The 18,286-nt window shown below is 38.4% G+C and overlaps 1 protein-coding gene across 1 annotated transcript; it reads left to right on the top strand.

Annotated features, from left to right (window-relative positions):
- The first annotated feature begins 710 nt into the window (after positions 1–710).
- RAB11A (RAB11A, member RAS oncogene family) lies at positions 711–17,935 on the top strand. The gene is made up of 5 exons (XM_082448207.1): positions 711–899; positions 7,213–7,408; positions 7,670–7,863; positions 8,829–8,909; positions 17,546–17,935. Exons 1-5 carry the CDS (start codon positions 860–862, stop codon positions 17,683–17,685), a joined length of 651 nt encoding a protein of 216 aa, XP_082304333.1. The 5' UTR covers positions 711–859; the 3' UTR covers positions 17,686–17,935.
- The last annotated feature ends 351 nt before the right edge of the window (positions 17,936–18,286 follow it).

Raw genomic sequence — 18,286 nt, forward strand, 5'->3', positions numbered from 1 at the left:
AAAATTCTAGCAAAAGGAATCAACTTTCATGGAAGCTTTTGAAGAGGGCCCAGGTTAAAAAAAAGGGGGCGGGGGGGCGAAGAGCAGAGGCTACTTAGGAGACACCTAGGTGACAGAGAGTACAGAATTGAAGAGAGAAAGGTATTTGGTTTTCCTGGGCAAAGATACTATTTTGTGACATTCTCTCCCTACTTAGTTCAAGGACACATATACCGTAGGTGTACAATCACCTAGTGAATAAGTAAGTGAATTATAAAAGCGTGGCCAGGATAAAAAAAAACAACATAAAAACCCAGCAGTGTAGGTTCCACCGAGATTTGAACTCGGATCGCTGGATTCAGAGTCCAGAGTGCTAACCATTACACCATGGAACCGCCACGCTCGCAGTGTCGCCTTCGGCTCCCTAATCCTTAAAGAACCCTGCCCCCATCCACAAACCAACCACCAGAGGCAGTGCTGAAGCGCTCCCCAGCGCCCCGCTTCGCGGCATGGCGGCGCGTGGAATGAGGGAGAGACCGTTAAGTGTGGAGACCCGCCGCTAGGAAGGTCAGCCGGGAGTTCAGGGCTCAGTATCCGCTCTGAACCTCCCGGGGTGGGGGGCGGAGCGGGGGGACGAGAATTTGAAAACGTAAGCGAAACCCGAGAGCACCGCCCTTCTTAGGCTCAGGGGCGGGGCACCGCCTCCCCGGAAGTACTTCCCCTTAGGGGCGGGGGCCTGCCGGAAGTGGCGTAGCGGCAGGGAGGGGTTCTTTACCGGGTCCGGCCGCTGAAGCTCGGCGCTCGGTTTACCCCTGCAGCGACGCCCCCTGGTCCCACCGGTACCACTGCTGCTCCCGCCCCTTCGCTTCTCGGCCGCGCAATGGGCACCCGCGACGACGAGTACGACTACCTCTTCAAAGGTGAGGCCACGGGCTCTCGAACATCTCCCCCGAGCCCCAGTTCGGGGGCCCGGGACACTCCCGGGGGACCCGCCCGCGGGCTGCCCCTGCCCTGAGATCGGCCTTCCTCAGCCCTTCGTCTGTGTGCGGTTCGTCCTTCGGTCTCCCAGCTCAGCTCCTTTTCCTCCCGTCACAGAGGGGATCCTCACCACACAGCGGTCTCTTAGCGACCTCCCTAGAGGCCTGAGGACGCCTCAGAGCCCCTTCCCTGCGCCCTTCTCGCGGCCGGCTGCCGTCTCCCAAATCGCCTTCCTTCCTCCCCGGGTTCCAGGGTTCCTTCAAAGGGGCGCCCCTCCCACCGTCCATCTTTTCGGATTGAGCGCCCCCTCCCCCTCAGTATACACCCTCCCTGAGCCCCTCTGACAGGCCCTTCCCTCCGCTCTTCACCTTTCCCTCGACGCACGCTCCCAGTACAGGTCTTTTTCTTATCCGCCTCCCTTTCCTCTCGGGAGAGCCCCTTCCCCTCCCCTCGGACAGACGCCTCTCCTAGCACTCTTCTTCCATGACCGGGGCCAGGCCCTGGTAAAAAGCCGCACGGGCCGGCGGCCCCACCCCCACCCGCCCCACAGTTCTCTCGGTCAGTAACCTTCTCTCACTGCCCTCAGCATTGGTAGCTCTTTCTCTGCCTTCCCTCCCCAGATGGTTGAAGAGCTCTCCCACGTCTCGTGTGCGACCCCGACGCTGGGGGGGTAGGGCAGGAGGGATCGTCCCAGCACCCACGCGCGCACTTGTCGCAGTGACCCGGCAGACCGATGTGACTTGCCACCAAGCCTTTTTTCTTCTACCCTCCCTTCCCAGAGGCAGCCAGCCTGGGATAGCTCTTGACTCTGCTCGAGAGAAGGGGTTGCGGATGGGTGGTGGCTGTTATCCTTGCCAGACCTGAAGGCCCAGTTCCTGAGCAGGAAAGGTTGTGCGCTGCACAAATACTAGCTTTCTTTATCGCTGTGGACTGGTTGCTTCCTGCTGCAACACTGGGAGGATCCAACCTTTTGGTGTTTTTAGAACAGGAAGGGAAGAGTCCTAGTTGGCCGCATACCTTTTCCCAAAGGTGGGGGGGGGGCGGCATGGGGAAGTTGTGTGCTCTTTGGTCAAATTAAATATTTTTCATAAGGTAGGGAAACATGTAGTGCACTTGGACAAAACATATTGGAGGGTGGGGAGTAAAAAAAAAGAATTGCTTATTGGTTAGTCCAGAAAGAATGGAAATAGTTTTTTTTTTTTAATCAAAAATAACGGGTACAGTTTTCATTGAGAGAAGAGTACACTAAATGATTTTTTTGTTGGATGAATGCGCTCTCTCTGATGGTCTTTCTCTGCTCCTGAATTAGGAGGGCAGCCATCAGTAGTATGCTGAACAAAGATCATTACCAAGGAGGAAGAAGCCATTGCTATTAAAGCTTTACAGTGGAGGGTGGAGTTTAAAAAGAATGTTAAGCTTGGTGACTGTTTCTGACTGTGCCACTGGGTGCTAAGAATGGTTGACTAAACAAGCAGGAAACATTGCTTTACCAATACTTTGCAAATCTTGGCACACTAGCGGATGATATGCTCTTATCACCACTTATTCTTCTGGGCCAGAAATTTTTATATAGGGTGAGTACCTTCAGTATCCACTCCCACCCCCCTGATAGTGGAAAGCCATTTATGGAGAAGAGGGTACTTAATGCATTTTACAAATACAAAAAAGAAACATGGATTAGTTTGCACACTCTTGGCTGAAGGCATCTGAGGTCTGGTGCAGTTACTTAAATGAGACCCTGGAGACTGGGGTTTAGTCATTAAAGAGAGATGTGTTTTTTTAAACAAGGTGCAAGGGCAGTGGGCAGCTAGATACTTTTGAAGTAGTTAATTTAGGATGAGATAGACTATCAGAGTATTTCTCCTGTTTGTTTTAGAACTTGAATGTTGGTTATAGAAGTCAGTTATTTTCTCACAAAGAATACTCAGTATCCTGGATTGGCTTAAGAAATTTTAACTTAGCTTTGGGTTTAGACCATCCTACTAACAATGAGTGAGAGAGCACAGGGCTTTGGAATCACACAGGCCTGGGTTCAAATACTGACTCAGGTCTTATATTTGCTTTGTGACCTTTGGCAAGATGACTTTTTTGAGCCTCAGTTCCCTCATCTATTAAAAAAAAAAACCTCTCATGGCTGTTGTGAGAATTAAATGAGACTGATTGTAAAATTTTAGCTTCTGTGAGGACTCAATAAATGGTAATAATGTGGAAGAAGTTACTATGGTTCTCATCGGTTTTTTTTTAAACCTTAAATCTGTAACTGTAAGAGCGTTTAAGTATTAGTAAAGAAATTTAAAACTAGGACCTCCTAAAGTGTTTTATATTTCCATGGGTTATGGTTTCATGTGTTGTACATTTTGCTGTTGGATAAGGTGTTTTAAAAATTCTGCTGAGAAAGATTTCCACTTTTTTTTAAAGCTCTTAAGGATATGAGTCACTTTTTAACTTCTGTGATGATTATATAGCCAATTTCTTATTTATACAATTATAATTTAAAGTGAAGCAACAATAATGTCATTTTAAATGGTTTCATTCTACATAGATTTATTCCCTGAGATGAGTGCAGCTGTCTAGCTGGAAGAATGCTTACCTAGCAAACTTAAGAGTTGAGGGAATTGTAAATTGGTTTGTAACTCTTAACCAGTGGAAAATGAAGGGATATTTTGATTGGTGTAGGATGGAGTGGTCCAAGTGGGACTGTAATGTGGGGAGAGCAGGAGCATTATTCTAAACTATGTATTTGTTCTTGAACATTAATCTTTAGTTAAGTTCAACAGTGAGACTTTTGGTGGAGGTGGGGAATTAATTTTATTTTTTAAAACTTGACTTTTTAAAAACTTTAATTCCACAAATATTTACACACAATGTGGTTAAGGCCCTTTGGGACACGTAAGTGAAGTGTGAATCAATCATAGTTCCTATTTACAAATATTGTGGTAGACACCAATTCAGTCAGAGTCACATTTTCTGAAAATACCTGGATACATAGTCTACACCATTTTCTTTTCAATCTCATTGAAGGTCAGTAGTAATTAACCGTCAGCTGATTGCCAGTGGGACCGATCATAGGAACTTTGCTGTCTTGCATCTTGATAGGTTTTCTTTCACAACTTTTGGTTGAGCAATTTGGGTTCTGCTGAATCTAGAAAAACTTGTCTAGACTTCAGCCTTATTGAATTTTAAAGACTTGGTGAGGTTGGACTATGAATAGTTGAAAGAGTAGAAAGATCTCCAAGTTTATTTATAAAAGCCAGTATGAAAATTATCAGTTACTCCTTCAGGTGATAACTTTTAGGTCTGAGATACTATGATTGATTTGTTGAATTAAATTTTAGTCCAGTACGTTAGTTTGCAAGAGAGTGTGTAAAACTAAATGTGGTTGAAGAGTTGGAAATTTTTGTTAAATAACGGTCAGTTAATATGTATATTCTGTTTTTATGGCATTTAGCAGCCTAGTATTTGATATATAATGAACCAAATTTAGCATTAGATATTAGAGATGATACGTAAAATTCAGCAGATGAGGTTAACCAAGTGGTAATGAATATTATCAGGTTATTTTAGAAATGTGATACATGTTTCATATACAGATGCTGTTATTTAATTTATGCTTACACACACGTATATATATGTTATGTAGATGGCTATAGTTATAAAATGTTTAAAGTGGAAGTACTTTTAACCTAAGATACTAGTTATGGAAAGTATAGGAAAAACTGCAAATTCCTTTCTTGAACTATAGGATGTGATCATATAGTTTGTCTCATTTAAAAAAATCAATTAAGTATTGTGATCTTAATGAGAGAAACTGTTGATTAGAAATTAAGTCTGAGTCTATGAACTTACCGGTTTTTGTTTTTTTTAAAAAATCATAGCCAGTAAATTCTCTTCTGTTGTTTAGGTAATTTAATCCATTCTAGTTTGTTTATTTTTTAGTTAGCCTAAATATAACCTTTCTTGGTGTGGTTTCTCATTTGGCAACTGAATAGAAGCAGCTTTCCTTAGTGTGTCATTTCTCAGCATTATCTTGGCAGCGCTATTCTTAAAGAGCCAATACCTTCTGTTGTCATTTAAGATACAATCCTTTAACAAGTTGCTAGTCATAATTCTGTCAGCCTTGTCCATGTCTAGTTGAGATAACTATTTTATACTATATAAAGTATTCATGAATCTTGAAATATTTTCAGATAAGGGTACTAATTTTATGTTAAAATTAATTGGTTATATCAAGGGGAAAACATGCCCTCACTAAATATTTTTATGATGGCATAAAGATTTGAGGATGGGGAGATATTGAACATAATCATTAAAGTGGAGGTTGAAAGGCAAGAGACCAAAATTTGAAAGTACTAGAGTTTTTGTGGGATGGAGAAAACGTTCTTTGAGTTATTTATTTATTTTCCAAAGGCATTATCATTCTAGATGTTTTGCTCTTTGGCTTTAAACTAAATGACTGGCTTCTAAATCGATGTATCTGATGTATCTGAGTGCCTGTGCAGTAGAAACGTTCAGCTTTTTGGTTTTCCCCTTCTTTCCTATTCCCACTTCAAGTGAGGCTTTTATACCTCAGTGCTAGCGTGGGGCCAGAAAAGATTCAAAGGAGTTTTCCTCAGCAGAACATCCAGCCTCTTACACTAAGAGGCAGCCGTGAGTACACCCTGCTAATAGGGTGGACTTGATTACTGAAACTGGGATTTCATTTCACATCTAGAATGGGGGACCTTGAGAACTAACATATCAACCAACTATCCTGTAAAATTGGAAGTGCATTGTTTTTGTACGTTACTTTCATGACCTTAGCATCTTCTTCCCTGGTATCCAAATTAAAGCATTTACTGTATTATCTGTGTTTGCTGCAGTACCTCTGACACCTCTAATTGACTATATAACTAGAAATAACTATGCATTTTGCTGCATGGGGTCACTGCTGCTGGGATGACTTCTTGCTGAATCAGCTGATAGAGGAGGCCAGAAAGATATGCATTTGCTAATTGTACTCTCTCCAAGACTGTCCAGAGGCCAGCTTATATCCGCTCTTGTGGCAAGGAAGGAATGTGTAATGGACTCTGCCCTCTGACCTGAGTGCAGTGAGCTCCCACCGTTTTCACTGCCCTTGCCACCCACTACCAGATACCAGTCTCGTTAGTAAGGCATGGTCTTATTCCTGGTGTTATTCTTGCATGTTTGATTATCTAGTCCTGGTATCTAAGTCCATTAGCTAATAAGAACTAAGAAGTAGCATTAGTAGTCAACAGTAGGAATAAGTATAATATTTTCTGAAATCCTGATAAAATTTTTTACCAAGGAAAAAAATGTTATCAAGCTCAGATTCTGTAAACCTGTGAACTCATTTGTTCTTTAAATTAAGATAGAAATGCTTTAAAACAAGTTGACTGCCTATTTCCCCATTGTTTTTGAAGTGTAATATCACCTTAGGTGAAAAAGAATCCACTGTATCTAGCTAGTAAATAAACTGCCTCCTATAGTAATCATAGGAAATAAATTCATTTAATCAAACCTTTTTTTTTTTTTTTTTTAAGTCATTAAGTTGTAAGTAAAAGTGTAGGCCCTCCTTGCTTTGGCTTTGACTCAGAGTTATTAGTCAGCTTTCTAGGGCCCCTGTTAAACTTAGAGGGGTGTTTGTTTTTGGAGAGGTCTCTAGTCTCCTGCCAGTCTGGTAAATGTAACTATGAAGGGCCATTGTAGTTTCTGTGATCTGGGTGGCAAAGTTTATAAACTTGATGCCTTCTGTGTTACGTGTGTTTCATTTTGCCTAGGTATGAGTCCTGAGGTCATCCAGGCTTTGATGAGACTAAGTAGAACATACTTAAGGCACTAACATCCTTTGTTGCTTTCATGTTTAATACATTTTCATATCACAAATTGTTCATTTGGTTTAGGATTTATCTTTCAAGTTATTACCTTCTAAGGTAGTAAGGTTGGTATAGCGTTGATTGTTAAATTAATGCATTAGCCTGTCATCAGTGCCTAGTAGACCTATGATTAAAATTTGCATGTGTGAGACAGGATACTTTATCTGTGCTAAGCAGATGATGTATGGAAGTCACTATGCAGGTAGAAACACATTAAAAAGAATAAATTGGTTTTATCTATTGATAACATGGGCACTCAGCTCCACCCCCACCCTCATCCCTTTTTAAAAATCAGATGCCCTGTCTTTTTTGCTTTAAAACATGATGGCATTGTGAATGTGCGTGCCTCATTCATCTGACATTAAGTTCTTTGTCTTTTTAGTTGTCCTTATCGGAGATTCTGGTGTTGGAAAGAGTAACCTCCTGTCTCGATTTACTCGAAATGAGTTTAATCTTGAAAGCAAGAGCACCATTGGAGTAGAGTTTGCAACAAGAAGCATCCAGGTTGATGGGAAAACAATAAAAGCACAGATATGGGACACGGCAGGGCAAGAGCGATACCGAGCTATAACATCAGCGTAAGTCTCACAGTTTTTTAAGTTCTGTGAAATAGGCTACCAAAGTGAATTAGCTGACTTTTGGTATTGGGAAAAGGTACTGTTTTGTTTCCTTTAAAGAATTCCGGTATTAGGATTCTAAAATTTATAAGTGTGTTTAAATATATATATATGTGTGTATGTGTGTGTATGTATATATATTCCATATACTTAGTCTTTTCTTGTGTTCTCTTCCATCTTGTGGTTGTTTTCTAATAGTTAAATACATGTTTCTGTTTTCAGATACTATCGTGGAGCTGTAGGTGCCTTATTGGTTTATGACATTGCTAAACATCTCACATATGAAAATGTAGAGCGATGGCTGAAAGAACTGAGAGATCATGCTGATAGTAACATTGTTATCATGCTTGTGGGCAATAAGAGTGATTTGCGCCATCTCAGGGCGGTTCCTACAGATGAAGCAAGAGCTTTTGCAGGTTAGTGATATGAATTCTGTGATATTACAGTGATTCTGTATTTCTTGCAGTTTTGATAACCCTCCCATGAGGGTAATCGGTTACAGTAGTTTTGGAAAGGTAGACATGAACGCTTAACAAGTATTGTTGTTTTGAAAGTGTGTGATGACTGTACGACTCTTTTGCTTAACTTTGAGTTATTAAAACTGTTGTATTTTGAGTTTTTGCTGCCAAAAATTGAATATTAATAGTGTCTTCTTTTCTCTCCCTGGAATGGGTAGATGAAATCTATGTTTATTTTGTGCTTCCTGCCTTTTTCCATTATGTCTGTGTTTTACTAAGGCTTGTTCTATGTGTGTCGGAAAAGTAGTGGCCCAGGGAGTGGTCAAGGACCAACCGGAATGTAGCTGCTTAGGAGTTGTAACTCTTCTGGCTTTATAGAGGATCTGCCTATCTATTGACTCCGTGTTGGTAGGGGCAGCCTACTAGAAGGCAACATTGTACATTCTTGACTAGTGAAAGTTGTGACCTTCCACTATTGATTATGCTGTGAATAAAATTTTCTGTCACAGTTTTTCAGCTTTCTAGGAGAGAAGCTTTATTTCATATAATACAGTCACAGAAATCTGAGTGAATCACATATACCCACCCACATTCATACCATAGCTATGTGGTTGATGGGGAGAAGCCCAGTAAGGGATGAAATTAGCTGAGTATTTGATAAGTTTACTACATTATGCCTAGTGTTGTTCATTGCTAGTGGTGGTATTTAGATGTAATGAGTATTTATTTTAATTAAGAAGTCAGTGAAAATTTCTCGCTGTCATTTTTAATCTACTAAAGTGGAAGTAACATGTGCTCTTATTCCTCAAGAAGCTGGGGAGGTCTTGGGCTTTAAAAAAGTTCTGTTACTTTCCTTTTGAAGGCTTTAATACATCCCTTGTATTAAAATTTGACAAGACTGAAGTTTTTGTGTCTCCCCACAGAAAAGAATGGTTTGTCATTCATTGAGACATCTGCTCTAGACTCTACAAATGTAGAAGCTGCTTTTCAGACAATCTTGACAGGTAAGACTTGCATTTTTAGATTATACCAGTGGGAATTTGAAGTATTAGGAAGGAAATTTAAACAAATTAATCAGGAAACTAAACTATAAAATCACACTGAGAATGACTATCATTTGAGAGCTACTATCGCAAGACCTGTTTAGAGTACAAAATTAGTTACAACCCTTGCTTGCTGAGCTTTAATCATCCTAATTCACCTGGTTTATAGTGGGAAAAATACTTTGAAAATAATTTGTTTACTTCTGTTATTACTTTGGTCCATGAATTCCATATTTCATGGTCATAAGCACAAAACAATGCTTAATGGTACTTTTTATAAGATAAATATTGAGATCCCATTTATGGAAAGATATGAATGCCCTTTTGAAATTCAGTAAAGAAAAGGCATTCTTGGTTCTGATTTCTTATAGAAGCACCCAGGGAAAAATATATTCTTAAAATCTTAAATGAGAAAACAAAAAGTAAAATTCTGCCATGATCTATTATTGGATAAGAAGCAAGGTGTCACCTGTGGAGAAAATCAGCCAGTGATTACATACTGAAAAGTTTAAATAGGTAGTGGGAAAGGAAAAAAATTCATGCTGTTTTGGAATATGGATGTGTAGACCAGGTCAACCTCAGGGATAAGAGGACATTTTATTTATGTTGACTCATATTTACCCTGACTTTAATAGAATGAACAATTCATCTGAAAGTTTAATCTTAACCCTCTAATAGGCACTTCAGTGAGTTGTTTTTAAGTACTTTAAAAATGTATATTACTTTACAAAATTTTATTTATTTGGCTGCGCTGGGTCTTAGTTGCGGCATGAGGGATCTAGTTCCCTGACCAGGGATCGAACCCAGGCTGCCTGCATTGGGAGCGTGGAGTCTTAACCACTGGACCACTAGGGAGGTCCCTGTATATTACTTTTAAGAACTCATAATTTAGAGTATAGTCTTAATATATAGTGATCTTATGTGGTGTTCTAAAAATATATGGAGAAATGGTTAAGTAAATGAGCTTCCAATTATAATGTAAGAAGATTTTTATTCTTCGTATGCAGCACTTGTATTGGAGACCAACAGATTTTAGCTTTTAAATGTTATTTTACTGTAAAAATGTAGGGAATAAAACTTAGGGTTTAGGAACATGGGCTTAGAAGCCTGACTTGGTTTCTAGTCCTGGCTCCTCCACTTATTAATTAGCTCTATAATCTTAGGCAAGTTACTTAACCTTTCTAGCCCTTAATTTCTTCGTATTTAAAGTTGAAATATGTTTTGGGAGTTCTGTTATTTTCTTTCAAGTAAGGGCTTGTATTTATAAATACCTTGTGATATGATTTGACTTGACTGTTAATGTTGTGACTTAAAGGTTTTTGTCTCTATAACCTAACTCATAGAAAAGAATTGTCTGTCATTGAGACATCTACTCTAGACTCCAAAAATGAGTACATGAGTTTGTACATGTAAAATACTTAGCTGTCCCTGGTACATTGTAAATATTTGATATCGGTAGCTAAATAGCAGTTAAGGTATGAAAAAAAAAACTCATTAAAAATAAACTATATTGATGATTTACATACCTGGTTTATTAGAATTCTTTTCTGTTATCAGAAAAATAGTAAATAAAGGACTGGTGCTAGGGTTGGATATACGGTTTTTGGAACACAGTAGCTTTCTTTTAGAATCTTTGTGTCAACTTTCATTGCAGATTGTTTCAAACAAGCAAGATCTGATTGAATACGCAGTATGTCTGCAAATCCTACTTTTTTTCCTTTTTAAGCACTTGCGTGGTTTCTCTTGGGTCAATGTGTTGAATACTCAGTTGAGACCCAGGAGCTGTAGGTTTTACTTTTTATCACTTTGCTCTCATTCCATGTGTAACTAAAGTCAGTGAACCTCCCTAGTCCTAAGGTTCAGTGTCTTAACATGAGTGAATTAAATCATCTTCAAAGTCTGTGAGTCTCTTAAGGCCTCTGAAAAACCTCATTTGAAAAAACTTTAGTTAGTCCTTGTTGGGTTATTTTTTATGTCCTATCAAATCTCTGCTACAATTCTAGCCCATTCTGATTTCAATTTATAGCCCATTTATTCTCATATTGAGTGAAAATGAGGCCAAGTGTTTTCTTCCATCTGCAGTTAACTATTTTATGTATCATTTTGTAACATTGAACTTATGATCTGTTCAAACATGAACTAATCAATAAGCAGTGGTATATACTTAAAATTGATCTGTTTTGTCCTGAATGATGAACATCTGGCTGTTTCTCTTAAAATTCACTCTTGATTAAGCTTTTGTTACTGCTTAATTAATATTGCTTGAAAGCAAACAAGGCTTGAGCTTCACTTAGTACTACCACCTTTCCTCTCTATATAGCCACTATTTCCTCAGCTTCCTGTAATAAATCTCAGTGTTGACCTGTGGGATCAGAGATCACTGCATATGGCAGCAGACATCTGTGTTTTGCAAGTGTTAGGATGTTTGTGCTAAACTTTTCTGTATAATAGTGGGAGTATTAATGCATAGAAAAAACAGGAAATAGAACAGTATTCTCATTAGGCTTAATTCTGCCTTACGTGTTAACAGTATTAAGGGAGCATTTATGTTGTATTTTGATGTTGCTGGAAGAAAAAAATAGCTTTTTACTTTTTAAGATGCAAAATTATGTATTAGAAAATGTATCTCCATTGTTACTTCAAAGTTAACCATGTTGCTTTTTTTAGAATTGACCCATGCCATTCTTGACATCCATGAATTTGACAGTAACTTCATGACATAATTTTGCTGATGGTATATTTAGGAGGTAGTTGGTTAGTGCATGAGTGAGCCTGATACATTGCTTAGCCTCTAAATTTCAGTGCAGCTTTGTTTTATTTCATCCTCAAGTTCATTGAGGGATGTTATTAATCCATATTTTCCATACTGTATTATTTTTTCTTTTAACTTTGAATTTTGACAGATTCAGACTTAAAGGTTGCAATAATAGTACAAAGTATTTGCAAATACCTTTAACCCATATTCCCCAGATGTTGATATTTTACCACACTTGCTTTATTCTTTTTCTTCCTCTCTCTAAATATATAAATAATACTGTTTTTTCCTGTACCATTTGAGAGTGACAGACATGTTGCCCATTATCCCTAAGTGCTTTTCAGTGTGTATTTCCTAAAATCAAGGATATAGTCTTTTCATAGCCATAGTACATTGATCAAAATTAGAGAGTTAGATAATAGTACCACATCAATGTTAAGCTACAGATCTTATTTGCCAGCTGTTCCAATTATGTCCTTATTAGCAAAAGACAGGCTGTAATCAGATCATACATTGTATTCAGTTGTCATAACTCTTTTTAGTTTTCTCTAATCTGGAATAGTTCCTCATTTTGTCTTTTGTTTATTAACATTTCTTGAAGGGTATGGGTCAGTTATTTTGTAGTGTCCCTCAATTTGGGTTTGTCTTACGTTTCCTTGTGATTCAGTTCTGGTTATGTATTTTCAGGAGGAATACCACAAAAGTGTTCTCAGTGCATCATATCAGAAGGCTCATGATATTTGTTTGTCTTATTAATTACTGGTGATGTTGGTTATGATGATGTCCTCCAGGTTTCTCCGTGTAATTAATAAGTCCAAGCCATCTTTGTAGTATGGGGACTAAATTCTTAATTCTGTGGTTGAAAGAATTTTTTTTTTGGCTGCGCTGTGTGGCTTGTGGGATCTTATTTCCCCGACCAGGGATTGAACCTGTGCCCCCTGCAGTGGAAGCATGGAGTCCTAACCACTGGACAGCCAGGGAATTCCTGGTTGAAAGAATTTTAGTTCACTTAGCATATTATCTCTTAAAAGTGAGGCTAGGGTTTTTCAGGCATTAATTTTATTGGAGTAGTGAGGATCTTTTAATCAGGCTTTGATTCTTTGCATGTGGCAACCTTGTGTCAGTCAAATCAGAGCATTTTTTTGACCTTCAAGAAACTTACATGGTGAGCAGTAGGTTTGAAGAAGGTCTAACAAATTCTGATGTAGGCTGTAGTAGGATAACTCAGGTCTCTGCTATTTTCACAATTTTTGGAGGGACTGAGGAATTTTAGTTTTTTTTGTTCCCCAATTTGGAGCTATTGCATTTAACTTCTTTAGAATGTACTTTGAAACTTGATTCATACTTCCATTAGAGTAGAAATAGGCATACGTCATTTATTTAACTTTACTCGGTTATATTTAAAGCTATTTTATATTAATATTTTACTTTATATTTAGATCTCATATAAGAGATCCTGATATAAGAATGATAAAGCAGAATCCCTTTTCTTTCTAACCTTACCTGTCCTTTGGACTTCTTGAAAAGGGTCTGCACAGGAATTGGTATATCACATACATTTGGTTCTAAAGGAGAACATGCCCTTGAAAGAGGAAAATATTTGCATCTGGTTTAGCAAGTTATTAGTCCTGTTCCCCTCCCCCCACTTAAATAACCTTCTCGAATCAGATACCAGCTAGAAGGTACCTGCTTTATATTTTCTTATCAAAGTTTTTTTTAAGTGACACACCCAGCCACAAGAGATGTTAAATTACTTGTGTAGCTTCTTAGTGCCCATTCTAAGTGAAAGAAAAAATTTCTCCTAATTTTCTGATCAACACTTTCCTTTTTCTTTGTTGCCTTGGGTGGCATTTTTATTAGCGGACATCTTTTTGGTGACTGGAGCAAGGTAGTAATAATCTACTTCTACAAAACAGTATGCAGTACTTGCAGGCAGTTTTATAACACTGCTCAAATTTCTTTCCTTGTAATGAGATCTCTTTAATTATTTACCTTTCTGTGTTCTCTGAGAACTCTGCTTTTTCCTTTCTTACAGTATTTGCTTTTTATTTAAGAACCTGCAAAATAATTTTTGTTTTGGTTCCCCTAACGTAATATTCAAAACCACTTGTAAAGAAGTTAAATTTGTAGAGGGTCACATTTAATCATTTGCACTTGAGAAAGAAGAGACTTCCAGTTTGGGATTAGAGAGAAAACATAAAGAATAAAGAATGAATGGTATAGTTTTACAGTAAGTTGATGATTATCTTTACTTCTTAGTCACTAGCCTGATTGAATGACTGTCTTTCTCTTTACCCTAGACACTCTGGTCCCATCCCTTTTTTTAATTTCTTTTTAAATTAATTAATTAATTTATTCTTGGCTATGTTGGGTCTTCGTTGCTGCACGCGGGCTTTCTTAGTCTACTCTTCGTGGCGGTGCGCGGGCCTCTCATTGCGGTGGCTTCTCTTGTTTTGGAGCACGGGCTCTAGGCATGCAGGCTTCAGTAGTTGTAGCACACGGGCTCAGTAGTTGTGGCTCGCGGGCTCTAGAATGCAGGCTCAGTAGTTGTGGCGCACGGGCTTAGTTGCTCCGCAGCATGGGGATCTTCCCGGACCAGGGCTCGAACCCGTGTCCCCTGCATTGGCAGGCAGATCCTTAACCACTGCACCACCAGGGAAGCCCTGGTCCCATCCCTTTTTAATGAAAAGAATTCAAATGAAGACCCCACGTCCTGCATATCTTTTTTTCTTTATAAAACTCTAGTCAGTAACCTTTCTTTATTGGAATCTAATTTTTTCTCTTGGTGCTTCTTCACCTTTGAACTACTGTCAACCTTCTGAAACATAAGTTTTAGCCACCTGCTTCCCCCAAAAAAGCATAAGAGAAGGCACACGAGCTGTCAGTGTTTTTGTTAGTTCACATATTCAGTTGATTACAGTTTGCTGTTATTCAACTTTAGGGAAATTAGTTTTTAACTTGGAAAAAATGTATTAATTTAGTTAATACATTTCCTTTTCTTTAACTTTTTTGTTATGGAAAATTTTCAGCATACCAAAAGTAGGATACTATCATGAGCTCCCATGTAGCCATCAACAACCGTCAGTTCAGAGCCAATCTTTCCTCCACCTACTCCCTCCCCCGTTATTTTGAAACAAATCCCAGATATTACATCATTTCATTTGTAAACATTTCATGATGTATATTTAAAAGGTAGGACTTAAACCTGTAACAACAAAACCATTTAAAAACTGGCAGTAATTCCTTATTGTCTTCTATTATCCAAACAATATTAAAATTTCCTGTCTCAAATTTTAACAGTTCAACCTAGAATCCAAATGATGTTCGTACATTTGAAAATATGATTCCACTTTCTTTTTTTCCCCCATAACTTTATATTTTAAAAATTTTCAAATATTACAGAAGTAATACAGTGAACACCCATATATCTTTCATCTAAAATCCTCAGTTATTAACATTTTGCCACATTCGGTTTATTTCTATATGTGTAAATATACTTTTCTTCCCCTTTGCTCAATCTTTGGAAAGCAAACTGTAGACATTATGGCACTTTACTACTAACCACTGGAGCATTTTACCTCCTCAGAAAAAGGCATTCTCCTACATAATCACAATACCGTATATCATATCCAAGAACTTTTTTTACATAGTATTATCTAATGTGCAAGTTCATATTCAGATTTCTCCAACTGTACTAATAATGTCTTTTATAGATTTGGTTTTTACAGTTTAAACCTAGGATCCGGTCAAGGAAAACACATTGCATTGATGGAATTGTTACATATCTGGGTACTGAATAGAGTAGCCACTCGCTACGGGTTGTTATTGAGCACTTGAAATATGGCTATTGGACTGAGGAATTGGATTTTGAATTGTGTTTATTTAATTTAAATAGGTGGTTAACGTATATTTAATATAAATAGGTGGGCTGTAGCCCACATCTAAAGCATTTATTCTCATCTTTTAAATGTATTTTGTGGCAGTAACTTTTTTTGAAGAGTCTTGGCCAGTTGTCTTATAGAATGTCCCTCAGTCTGGATTTATCTAACTGTTTCCTCATGATAAATTCATTTTAAACATTTTTGGTAGGAATACACAGGTGTCATTCATAGGAATATATTATACTTCATAGTCCATCATAATAGGAGGCATATCATGTCAATTTGTCCCATTTTTAGAATTCCCTTACCTTTTTTTTTTTAGAAATTCACGGTCTTTTATTTATTTATTTATTTTATTTATGACTGTGTTGGGTCTTCGTTTCTGTGCGAGGGCTTTCTCTAGTTGTGGCAAGTGGGGACCACTCTTCATCGCGGTGCGCGGGCCTCTCACCATCGCGGCCTCTCTTGTTGCGGAGCACAGGCTCCAGACGCGCAGGCTCAGTAATTGTGGCTCACGGGCCTAGTTGCTCCGCGGCATGTGGGATCTTCCCAGACCAGGGCTCGAACCCGTGTCCCCTGCATTGGCAGGCAGATTCTCAACCACTGCGCCACCAGGGAAGCCCAGAATTCCCTTACCTTTTGAGGGTGGTTTTTTTTTTTGGAGGGAGCACTTTGAGAACAAAGATAAGATACATTCTTTGTTTGTAAGGAGTTTATATAGTCAGAGGGAGCTACTTTTAGGCAGTGCACTGTAAGACCGAATACAATATATTAAATAAGGATACTTGGCTGTAGAGGAATTTAATAACATTTATTCGTGTACTTAGTTATCAAACCCCTACTATATGCTGGAGATACAGCAGTGAATAAGGTAGATACAGTTTTGGTCCTTATAGTTTGTTGAGTGAAAAAAATGCACAACCTAAAAGTTGAGAATTATGTCTTATTTGGCGGACTTGCTGAGGACTTAAGCCCGGGAGGCAGCTTCTCAGATAGCTCTGAGAGACTGTTCCGAAGAGGTAAGGGAGGAACCAGGATATATAGGAGTTTCATGAACAAAAACTAGGTAGTCTGGAACATCAAAAGATTCCTGTTAATTAAAGAAAACCAGACATCTCAAGTTAATGAATTTAGGGCTTTTCTTTGTATGGGAAGATGCAGGAGTCTGGGCTCATTGAAATTATTCCTTTGATATGCACCTTAACTATCTAGGGCCAGTATCCTACTTTTCTCCATGCTGAATTCCCTCGGGGTGCACCGTGGGAGAGGGGGGCAGCTGCAGTGGCTGATGGCTTGATGGCCCATCATCCTTTGTTTACTGATTCGGCAGGCGACATTCCTCATCCACTAGTTTGTTTAGTGGAAGAGGTAGATGCTAAACAATTAGTTTTGATAAGTGTCATAGAAAATCTTAAGTTGCTTGATTTGAATAATTATTTCATTACAGTTTAACTTTAGTTCAGGAGGCACTGATAAACATTATCTTTCCGTTCTTCTTTTCCAAGAGTTCTTTGGGATTTTGACTTGTTTATGAAGTTGTATGCTTCCCTATGTAGCCAACACAAATACCTACTGTGTCTGATAATGCAGATTTAAATATTTTTCTGTGGTACAGTGTCAATGTATGTAGGTTTTTTTGGTAAGGGTAGAAATTTAGATCTAAGCCCATAAACTATGTAATCTCTTTAGACCAAGATTTATTTAACTGATTGGTAAACCTTTCCCTCTGAAATGGAAAACCTTTATTTCTCTTCTTACCCTAAGGGAAATTGTTGTGAAATAATGGGTTGACTCGAATCAGTGGCTGTTTGAAAATAAAACTTTGAGTATATGCAGCCTCTGTTCAGTTTATTTGCATTTTTTTCTCTTATGAATATAACTTCTGCCTCTGTGTATCTTTTTAATCAACGATTTATGGGTCTGTTCACACTGGGTGTTGCTGTTTCTTTTTTTTTACCCAGAGATATACCGCATTGTTTCCCAGAAGCAAATGTCAGACAGACGTGAAAATGACATGTCTCCAAGCAACAATGTGGTTCCTATTCATGTTCCACCAACCACTGAAAACAAGCCAAAGGTGCAGTGCTGTCAGAACATATAAGGCGTTTCTCTTCTCCCCTAGAAGGCTGTGTATAGTCCAATTCCCAGGTCTGAGATTTAAATATATTTGTAATTCTTGTGGTCATTTTTGTGTTTTATTACTTCCTCATACTTATGAATTTTTCCATGTCTTAAGTCTTTAGATTTTAGCTTTATAAAATCATCCACTTGTCCCGAATGACTGCAGCTTTTTTTTCATGCTATGGCTTCACTAGCCTTAGTTTAATAAACTGAATGTTTGGATTCCTCAATTATTGTTTACTTTTCATCATGGAAGCTGTCACTGTAGGACATAATATAACTTGATCCCTTGAAGCTCAGACCTGTTGGTCTTGATTAAATCAAATTAAGAAGACTGTAGAAATAAGCTATCATTTTGCCACAGAGCAGCTTATAATTAATACACTCTTCTCTCAGTGCAGTGTATATTTCCATAAATCTAAGAATTGCCCTATAAACATAGCAGAATTTTGAGAGCTTGAAAATTTTCCATTATTCTGGAAGTCAATTTCTAACATGCCTTAATAGTAGTTTAGTAAATTTTGTTTTTTAATTTTTGTAAACATCAAAGTTGATTAGAGAGGGGGGCACTTTTTTCTGGA

The sequence above is a fragment of the Balaenoptera physalus genome (assembly GCF_965194825.1).
Source record: "Balaenoptera physalus genome assembly, chromosome: 2".
Classification (NCBI taxonomy): Eukaryota; Metazoa; Chordata; class Mammalia; order Artiodactyla; family Balaenopteridae; genus Balaenoptera; species Balaenoptera physalus.

Coding starts and splice junctions, on each gene's coding strand:
- RAB11A (XM_082448207.1), top strand. CDS start 860: ATGGGCACCCGCGACGACGAGTACGACTACCTCTTCAAAG. Junction 7,409..7,669: donor TACCGAGCTATAACATCAGC/GTAAGTCTCACA, acceptor TTCTGTTTTCAG/ATACTATCGTGGAGCTGTAG. Junction 8,910..17,545: donor TTTTCAGACAATCTTGACAG/GTAAGACTTGCA, acceptor TTTTTTACCCAG/AGATATACCGCATTGTTTCC.